This window comes from Papaver somniferum, chromosome 6, assembly GCF_003573695.1.
Source record: "Papaver somniferum cultivar HN1 chromosome 6, ASM357369v1, whole genome shotgun sequence".
Classification (NCBI taxonomy): Eukaryota; Viridiplantae; Streptophyta; class Magnoliopsida; order Ranunculales; family Papaveraceae; genus Papaver; species Papaver somniferum.
The window spans coordinates 96,119,311-96,129,787 of NC_039363.1; the positions used below are offsets into that span (position 1 = coordinate 96,119,311).

General features: G+C 36.0%; 1 protein-coding gene across 1 annotated transcript; it reads left to right on the forward strand.

Annotated features, from left to right (window-relative positions):
- The first annotated feature begins 727 nt into the window (after window positions 1–727).
- Window positions 728–5,225, forward strand: LOC113285924 (branched-chain-amino-acid aminotransferase 2, chloroplastic-like). The gene is made up of 10 exons (XM_026534661.1): window positions 728–1,204; window positions 1,496–1,572; window positions 2,886–3,072; window positions 3,170–3,346; window positions 3,601–3,732; window positions 3,822–3,920; window positions 4,038–4,154; window positions 4,424–4,519; window positions 4,627–4,739; window positions 4,919–5,225. Exons 1-10 carry the CDS (start codon window positions 1,148–1,150, stop codon window positions 5,031–5,033), a joined length of 1,170 nt encoding a protein of 389 aa, XP_026390446.1. The 5' UTR covers window positions 728–1,147; the 3' UTR covers window positions 5,034–5,225.
- The last annotated feature ends 5,252 nt before the right edge of the window (window positions 5,226–10,477 follow it).

Below are 10,477 nucleotides of genomic sequence, written 5' to 3' on the forward strand. Positions count from 1 at the left end.
TATTCGGAAGTTTTGGTAACTGAGTTAACTTCCGATTATTTCAAGTTCAAAATTTGAAAAGTATCAGTTTTTCCCAAATTCTGATTTTTGGGCCATCGTACATTCAGAACTTTACAAAATCATTATCCTCCGAATATTACAGGTTCAAAACAAACCATGTCATGGTTCTAGGTGGTTCCAAGGGCCAATATAGAAGGTTAGACACCCCATATTCGGAAGTTTTGGTAACTGAGTTAACTTCCGATTATTTCAAGTTCAAAATTTGAAAAGTATCAGTTTTTCCCAAATTCTGATTTTTGGGCCATCGTACATTCGGAACTTTACAAAAAAATTATCCTCCGAATATTACAAGTTGAAAACAAACCATGCCATGGCTCTTGCTGGTTCCAAGGGCCAATCGGAGGATAACAATGTTATCATATCCTCCAAATATATAAGAGTAATTTCGCCATTACGAATTACGCGAGATAAGGGCTGGCTACATTTTTTCCTTTGGGTGACCTTTATTGTTTTATTGTTGGCCCCTAAATTCTTTTGAGTGGCCCCTAAAAACGCGAGGTAAAAGGACTCTAGTGTACCTGATCAAAGTTAGGCCCATGGAGGGAGGCTGCACAGTATGTGGAAGTCTCCCACGTCTTGTTTTTCTCTCGACCGTTATCACTTCTGACGTGTGTCTTCGTGTTTCGATTTACACGAACTCTGGATGGATCGACTCCTATACATATCTCACACTCCAATATCCCATATTTTCTTCATTTCTTTTTTCTGGAAAAACCCTTCGTCATCAATATCCAACACTCTCTCTTCATTACTAGTATCCATCTCGGTGATTCTATGAATTTAATGTTAGATTTTCATTTTTTAAATTTCTTCCCTATTCAGGAAACGAATTAATCATCCCTCCAATCCATTTTAAATATACTTCTCATTCCGTACTCTGTATTTTTCCATCTCTGCCTTTCTCTGAACCCTGATAAATATCATCATCTCCTCTTCCTTCTTGTTTCCTTACTCAAAACCCAGTTTTCTTTTCATACAGATTTTGTTTCTGTAGAGTTTATTTCTTAAAGTTCTCTCGAGTGTAGAGACTCTGATCACTACTCTGTTTCTGAATTTCTTAATTTTTTTCATAGATTTTTGATTAAAAATGATGCTTCAAAGAATTAATCTTAAGAACAGAACCCAGCTATCTTCTTTTACCCAGGTTTGTTCCTCTTTATCATTTTTCAGAATTTGTTTTCTTTGTTTTGCATAGGCATGCATCCATTTTATTTGCTTCAAAAACCCCAAATTCACAAAATATCTTTCCGTTTTAAGCAATTTGAGGAAATTTCAGGGTTTAGATTTATAGGTTGATCATTTACTCTGTTTTCTAAAAATGTGTTTTTCATTTTTTTGACAAGTAGAACTTACTTGAGGAAATGAAACCAAACCACTGAGATAAATTATTTCAAATTTACTGTCAACTAATGAAGTTTGAATTTCTTTGTTTCAGTTAGTAAATAAATCATTCTTTACCTCTCAAACTGCATCCACATTACAGTCATTGCCAGAATCTTCTCCTACTTACAGGTAATTTCACTATTAATTTTACCTTTGATGATCAATTTACCACTTCCTCTTTGATAATAGGTGAAAACATTTTTACTGTTTTAGTCAAGATTCAATTTGCTCTGTATAATTCCTGATCTATGGTAATTTATTTATTCATATTCATGTGAGAACATTTCTTGGCCTTTGATTTCCATTTTAATATTTGTATTTATTTGGGGATTTTCATTAAAAGTTGATCAGGATTTGTACTCTCCCAGACCGGCCCAACTCCCAATTACTAATATCGGTCTTGGTCCGTACCCCAGTGCCAGCACCAGTCCCATTCAATTAGTACTAGGGGCAGGTCGAGTTATAAATCGATTCATCTGCTTCTTGTTTTCCATGTGTGTGTGTTCACCTTTACTCTTTTGAACTAAACTTTAATGGAAAATGTACTATTTTTTTGTGGATTCCTGTAAATGTACCTACCCCGAAAGCAAATCAAAAAATGCCTTTCAGACTAGAGTTTTAATTTGCTAATGGTAACAGCCCGTGCAGTTGTGCACTTGTGAATAATTATCATACTAAAACACATGTTTCTCCCAAATTTGTAGTCTAACCCAAGTGGCAGTTGTTGATTCGCTTTCAAGATAGTTACATGAGTCTTAAAAGATTGATAGTTTTATTATTGGGTAGGAAGAGAACCAGCCAAATCTTTGTCTCGTGATGGATTGTGTTTAGGACTATCGATAAGTAAAGCCTCCGCAGACACCTAAAAAATGTGTAGGTTAATTTTTTTATACTGGCTGTATTTTTAGGTTGTTGTGAAGCGTGAACTATGTGACTGGTTGGAGGTCGGTCTCTCTCCCCTCTGCTTTTTGTATGAGTGCTTTATCAGTCTGCCTATGTTTAGGGGTGTTTCCGCTACTGAAAAAGAGGTGTTGTGATCTTTGTTCTTACTAGTAACCGAGTGATTGTCCCACAGTAAAAACTAAAAGTAAAAGAAGGAAGAGTTTGCGGAGGTATTTCATGAAATGAGCAAAGTGACAGATTTCGTAAGCTATTGAATTATAACCACACAGTAGAGGCACTTTCCTTGCTCTTAAGTTAGTAGGTCTGTTAAGTTTGACCGTAATCATTTTAGAGAGATCTGAATAATGTTTTACCACTTGAGAGTTGAGACTCAGTAGCTTAACTGTTTGTTGCAGTTGTGCTGGTCTTTCATCTGTTGGACATGTTTTTTATTATTGTTCTGCCTGTTTGGGTTGGGTTTTGCATCTTAGATTCCAAAATATAAATTCTATACGGAACTTAAAATCAATCTTTTGAAAAATTGAATTTACAATGACTAGGTTCGATGATGACGGAGAAGAATATGCTGATATAAAATGGGATGAACTTGGTTTTGGACTGGTACAAACTGATTACATGTACATTATGAAATGCTCAAACGAAGGGGAGGTTTTCACGCGTGGTGAACTCAACCCTTATGGAAACATTGAAATGAGCCCTTGTTCTGGTGTCCTGAATTACGGCCAGGTACTGTTAGTACTAACAATGATGTCAATCAATTTCTTTAGCTTCACCCTTTTTTATAAATAAGTAAATTAAAGTGGTTCATTATCCAAAATATCAGGGACTGTTTGAGGGATTGAAGGCTTACAGGAAAAGAGATGGGAATATCCTACTATTCCGTCCAGAACAGAATGCAATGCGTCTGCAAATGGGTGCAGAGAGAATGTGTATGCCATCACCCTCGATAGACCAATTCATCGATGCTGTCAAGCAAACAGTTCAAGCTAACAAACGTTGGGTAATCATAACTTTCCCTTGCATTTGTTTTCTCTGTTCCTGGCAGAGCACCTAAATCTGATTTTTGCCAAAGTGAGATTTCAGACAACTAGATTTATTATTTACTCAACTGGCGGATTTATATTGAATCAAATTAGGCCTTTGACACAAATGTTGCATAAAAAAACCTCTGACTTGGTGGCACAGACAAGTTAGAATGAAGAAGCTCTTTGTTGATTCCTTCTTGTTATAATGAGATTTTCAAATTGGATCCAGGTTCCTCCTCCAGGGAAAGGGTCTCTGTACATTAGACCGCTTCTCTTAGGAACTGGACCTGTTCTAGGAATATCGCCAGCACGAGAATGTACGTTCATCACTTATGCTTCACCAGTTGGTAACTACTTCAAGGTGAGTTTTTGTGTTCGATAAATTATGGTTTTCATATTGATCTTAAAAGAGGTTATGGTTTTTAACTTGTTTTCTTGCTCGTGTATTAGGAAGGAATAGCACCATTGAATTTGGTTATTGAAGAAACGATGCATAGAGCTAATCCTGGTGGAACCGGAGGAGTCAAAACTATCACTAATTATGCACCTGTAAGCAGTTACATAATGAACTTCTGCGAAATTCTGCTGCCAGCCAGTTTACTGTTTCTGCATCATATCTGATATTGTTTTCTTTATGATATCATAACTTTTTCCATCTACATGTAGGTTCTTAAAGCACTAACTCATGCGAAGAGTATGGGATTCTCAGATGTTATATACCTGGATTCGGTACAGAAGAAATATATCGAGGAGCTCTCTTCATGTAATATATTCATTGTGAAGGTATAACAGCGGATTGGATTTTTTCATAATTTCAGTTCAACTCTCCATTCGTGAATACAATTCCAAGTATGATAATTGCAATTCCTCATTGACATCCCAAAAATTGTGATGCTTATGTAAATTGACACCCAGAAACTCTATTGGCTTCGTCTCTTATCTTCATCCAATTGGATTGCTACTCGTTATTAAATCCTGCTTCCTTAGTAAAGTCAGATGATACACAAGTTGTTTTGTCATGAGGTAATGATTTAATTTGCGATTTCCTTCAGGGGAATAGGATTTCAACTCCACCTACAAAAGGCACTATTCTACCTGGAATTACTAGGAAAAGCATCATTGACATTGCTATTGATCAAGGTTATCAGGTAATATAATCAAACAATAGTCTTATATATGTATTCTGCTTCTTTATTTTCCCACTTATATGTAAAGGAAGAAAAAGTCTCTAAACAGTTTTGTGCAACTTAATTAGGTTGAAGAGCGTGCCATTGAAGTAGAAGAGTTGATTGACGCTGATGAAGTTTTCTGCACAGGAACTGCAGTTGTTGTTGCTCCTGTTGGTAGTATCACATTTCGAAGTAAAAGGTATAACTAACTGCTCACAGAATCCGAGCTATTTTTCCAATTCAAGAATAAGTTCGAACTACTGGAGAATCGTTGTTGCGAGTCTTGATTATTTAAGATAGAGAAAAACCAGTCCTATATGGGCTAAAAGTATTTGTGAACTTGTATAAACATATTTACATTTTTCTTGTTTCATGCAGATATGAATACAAAACGGGAGCCGGGACGACATCTGTGAAACTGCACTCAATCCTTACATGCATTCAATCAGGTCGTATAGAAGACAAAATGGGTTGGACAGTTGAGTTAGATTAAGTTCTTGTTTTTTCATTTCCTTTAGCCTCAGCATTTTGGTGTAGCTAGTCATTACACTAGACACCTAAATGCTGTATAGGTTGTTCTGTTCTTGGTCACATCCATTGTCTTTAGCCATCGGTTCAGAAATATAGTTACCATACAAGTGTGAAACAGACAATATGAATAATAATATAGTGATATTTCAATGCATGCATATTGATTTACAATGTTATGTAGTACAATATACTAGACATTCTTGAAATTGCATATGGAAAGCTGTTTTAACTTTTTAGCTTGTGAGTCGTTCGTTATGTCAAAAATTCTGCGGCACTGACAGTTCCCTTCGCTAGAGTAGAAAACAGCATAAAACTGCAGAGTATTGATTTTAAACTTTCAAGTCACCTTCATCAGCAGAGCCAACCATCCAACAACTCTAGAAAACTCTGGGAAGACAAGACCGACTGAACTTGCATTTACCAACATTCATCTGAATGCGAAGGGGTTGAAAACACATACGTACGTGAAATATATGAATGTAGCCTTTGTAAGTGTTTTAAAAGTCAACATCTAAAGTCGTCGAAATCAAATTAAGAAGATCTTGATTCTTGACTCTGTATCTGAAGAAATTTTCCTTCACTTCGACCGAATTCTACTACTAAATTGAGAATATTCTCATATCACGTTTATATATAGGACTCGGACTGGGTCAGTTGTAAGTTTTCTTTTTTGGTAAGCGAGATGACTGAAATCTAGTTTAACAAGTAAAATAGAAAAACTTAGTTATCAGATACAGAAGCTTAAGAGAAAGACATGTCGAGGCGCGGATTGAGATCGTTAAAGTTTGAAATGCAGTCTTTCTTAGAGAAATTGCCATTAAGAATGAGAGAGACGTGAGATTACTTTCAAAGCAGTGGAAGCGACAGACAGCCCTAGTTCAAGGAGAAGGCGTGTCATATGTAATAAGAACAAACATGAATTAACTAAGTAGATGATTGATGAAACTATTATTAAAGGGTTACAAATTAAGGTACGCTAATGTAAAATGCCGTCCTAAAAGCGGTGCTGGCTGGGTCCTGGGACATTGACTGGGGTTGATCGTTTGATATTAGCTGTCGTTTAGTTCACCAACAGGTTTTATTTAGGATCAATTTGTTGGTACAGCAGGTCAACAAGAAGAAATGTTTAAGTTTGAAAACCAAGAAAGGAGACGGTGGACATAGTCGTATTAGTGATCGATGCCCTTAAATCATGCTCCATGCATGAACAAAGCAGGGTGGGCCTTTGGGTGATGTACAATGTATGTACCTTAACCTCACACTCTGTCATTCTCATTCTTTGTTTTGCTTTGCTTTTGGGTACAGAGTAAACATATGTCATACTCCGATTTGGTTCGGCTGGGTTTTCAAGGGAAAAAAATCCGATCAGACGTGATTTGACAGGGTTACAGAAAACACTGTTTGAGTTTAAGGGTCGGCCTGGTTGAAAAAGAAATCATATTTGAACATTAGGTTCAGTTGGGTTTTAAAACAAAACCTTGTGAGAACCTTGGGTACGGTTCAGATCATTCTTCTTTTTCAACCATCATTCGAGACATACAAGAAAATTTTGGAGCATATTGAATAAGATAAAAATAGAATTGGAAATAGTGTTTTTAGGGTATCCGTTATCCAACCTATTTTCATAAATGCTAAAATACCCCTGAATGATTAGTGTTCAATTAGTGTTAATTTAATTGATTAGTTGTTAATGATTGTAGTTAGGATTAGAATTTAATTTAGGATAATAATTTTCTTTTTAAATAGATTGAGTGAGTAGAAAAAAGAAGAAGAAGAAGAGGAGGAGAAAGTAGAAAAAAAAACCTTTTTTTCTTTGAGATTTTTGTGATTGTTGATAGATGTGTGATCCAAATTCAAGTGAGGAAGGTGAATCTTCATCACGTAAACCTAAGAAAGTACATATCAATTACGATGGAGATCCGGAGATGGCTTATTTGTTGGATTATGAAAATGATTTTATCCAAACTCAATCGCAAACTCAACTTTTTTTCTCAAGCTCAAGATGATGACTTTTTGGAGCCAAATCCCGAAGATGAGTACATGGATGAGGAACTCAATGCTAATAATACATAAGTATGGCTGTGGACGTTGTTTAATGTCCGTTTTGTAGCTTGAATTCACCAAAAGTTTTGATTTTTGTATGTAATTCGGTGCAACAGAGTTAGGTTCGGCAGATAATTTGTATGCCGAACCTTGATAAATAAGAACAGTTCGGTTTGTACGATTGAATTCTTTATAAGCCGAACTGTCATAGAATTATTTTCGCACCAAATAAATTCTATGGTTCGGCTTAAAGAGGATGTGCTAATGATCCGAACTTCAAAGATCGGCTTTCAAGTAGTATTGTGAATGAGCCGAACCTAACTCCAAAAGATAGTGAAGTCTACTAATGGAGAACATCAACGTCCAAATTAAACTCATTCAAATCAATGAGATATTATCGTCATCTTCAAGAGAATGAAAAGACGAAACAACACAAAAAGAATGAGGCCGTCCCGACATCGGACGAAGAAGTTATGGCCAAAATAAAATTTAAAAACTTAAGTGTACAGAGATAAGTTCGGCTGATAACTCATCATCACGATCTAGCCGAACCTGGATCCTACAAGTCAAGATTTTCGAAGTGTTTACAGAGATAAGTTCGGCTTAAAAGTAATCTAATCGAGTCAGCCGAACCTGACAACCACCTGGGGTAAATTTCATTTGTCAGGTTCGGCCGGGAAAGGTTGGCAAGGTATTAGCCGAACCTGACACTATTATGGGGCATGTTTGGACGTAAAATTGACTTTTATCTCAAAGAGAAACAGTTTCGGAAGGATTCTAAAGCCTAACTTTGAGAGCTCTATATAAGAAATCCTTAAGAAGAGATCTTTCAATCTTTATCATCTCTTTACACCACATTTTATCATTCATATTATCTTCCACATCATAAAAAATACATCCAAAGGTATAAAACGACATGCATCAATTTTGAGAAGAAAAATCAAGTTAGAGTTTCGCGATCACCACCATATTCATCATCCCCTCATCCCCCTCCACCACCGTCTTCATCATCACCTCATACTACACCCTTATTTTCATCATTACCATCCTCTTGTTCTAGAAGCAAACATCCACCCGTGTCATTTCGCCTTTTCCCTGCATGCAAGTTTTTGGTGCTACCACCTCGAGGTTTGGGAGTTTTTGAATTAGAAGGAGTCACTTCCATTGTTCTGCTTTTAAGCTTCTCTTTGAATTTTCCCGGATGGGTGCTAAAACAAATGATACGCCTTAATTAATTTTTCAAAATAAATAAATATGACTCTACTAAACAATGTGATAAGTCACATATAAATGGACAAGTTTATATGAAGCTATTAGTCATACACAGAGTAAAGTTCGGCATATTCGATATTTATCAAAATGAGCTGAACAGTGTAAGATAGATTATTCAAGTTCGGCTAATTATCATAAAAAATATTTATAAGCCGAACATGTAGGTTCGGCTGATTCGATATTCAAAACACAACATGTTTTTCAGCAGAACTGTTCTTCTTCTGTAGAAAAAAAAATAAGTTCGGCTGATGAATGTCAGCCGAACACTACTCTGTAACTACCAAAATCGCAAGGAATCATCGATTACATGTCATGAAATCAATGAAATACGAAAAAAAAAAACAAGCAATGGGTTTGTGGGAAATACCTTTCAATGTGCAATTTTATGGAATCGGGGTCTATTTATCGCTCTCCAACACCAATTAATTCATTATCCTCTTCATCTCCATCTTTTCCAAAAACCCTAGATTGAGATGCTACAGAAGCAACACCATGATTCAGCGTCTTACCTCTAGCAGATCGCTTATAACGAGGTGCCATATATGGGTTTAATCGAGAGCTTAATCGAAAAATCATGTTGTGTTTTGAAGGGTTTTGGTTTTTAAAAGTTTAATTTATTAAGTAACGGTTAATTAGTGGGTAACGGTTAATTAGTGGGAGGGTAGTTAATTAGTGGATGGTTAATTAGTGGGAGAATTTTAGGATTAGAAATTAATTTAGTGGAAGGGTAATAATGTAATTTAAAGTATAGGGTATTATTGTAACTTAAGCACCATTAGAACATCTCTTATCATCCAGCATTGGATGGCATAATAAATCTGTATGCCCCAAAATTTTCATGTATGCCCCAAATGAGGGTTCTTCATTTTCTTTTCTTTTGAACTCGCTTTTTCACCCTTTGAATTGACAAAGTGAACCGAATTGAAAAGCAATTTGTCAAATGATCTAAACAAGCTTTCATAGCTCAGTTTGTTGGAGCACCCACTTAGTAAGCTTACCTCTCTTCTCCTCCTTCAAATATCCAAGTTTCTGGGCAGGTTCAGTTTTTTTGGGATATTATGGTCAATCGTCGTTAATTTTTGTATAACTCGTAATCTCATATACAGAGGATCAAAGAGAAGATAATATTCACCTGCTCCTTTGGAACATTCGCACATAAAAGCATGTCATTAGCTAGCTCTTTGAATTTTTTTCTTTTTTACAGCTCTTTGTAATGGTCCTGCTGCTGACACCTATTATCAGGTATTTAACTTGGTAATGGCAAATTTAGCGGCATAACAACGAATTCAACAAGCCTACAAATTATGAAGTGTGTTGAAATGGCTCCACTGCTAAAAGCGTAAGTTCACTTTATTTGTACACAATACCAAACACAACGGCACGGTCTTGGATGAGACTTTGGACATCAATGCATCGCAAGTCGCATCCCACTATAAGCTACAAAGGCCCATTCAGTGCTATCATGAGTGCACAATCAATATGCACCAGTAACTTCTAATTAAACAGTCAGATTTTATTTTATTTTGATCACTAAAAAAATTAGTGTTGACGAGTTTCGAACTCAGATCACTAGTATCATTATTCAGTGACTTTGCCATTATACTACAATGACATCGTATATTCGTATCTAGTCGACGACTATAGGAGTCGGATTTACTATTATAGACTATAGAGACGGACATAATGGATACAAATTTAACATGCTAAAAATGCATGCTCACTGTGACTTGTGCGCGTGCTAGCACGGCTCGTTGTTGAATACAGATAAGGTTGAGAAGGAGAAAAATCAATGAACATAACTTTAGATTATTTAAGAAAACAATGAGGAGACAGAGATTCTAGAGTAGGAAAGACCAAGAAGAAAAACACTAAGATTTCTGTTCTGTCACTTCTAATAATTCCCTTCTTCTCGTTTTTAAATACATTTTGGCAGAAGAAAGATGAAGAAAACTTCAAAAAGGTCATCTTTAATTAATGAGCCCCATCCAGTTAAATGCCATCACTGTTCCAGGAAACCATGTCCCTCAATTTCCACCTTTTTGCCTTTTTATATTTTGACTCTCTCTTATTTCTCTCAAATAGACACACCAC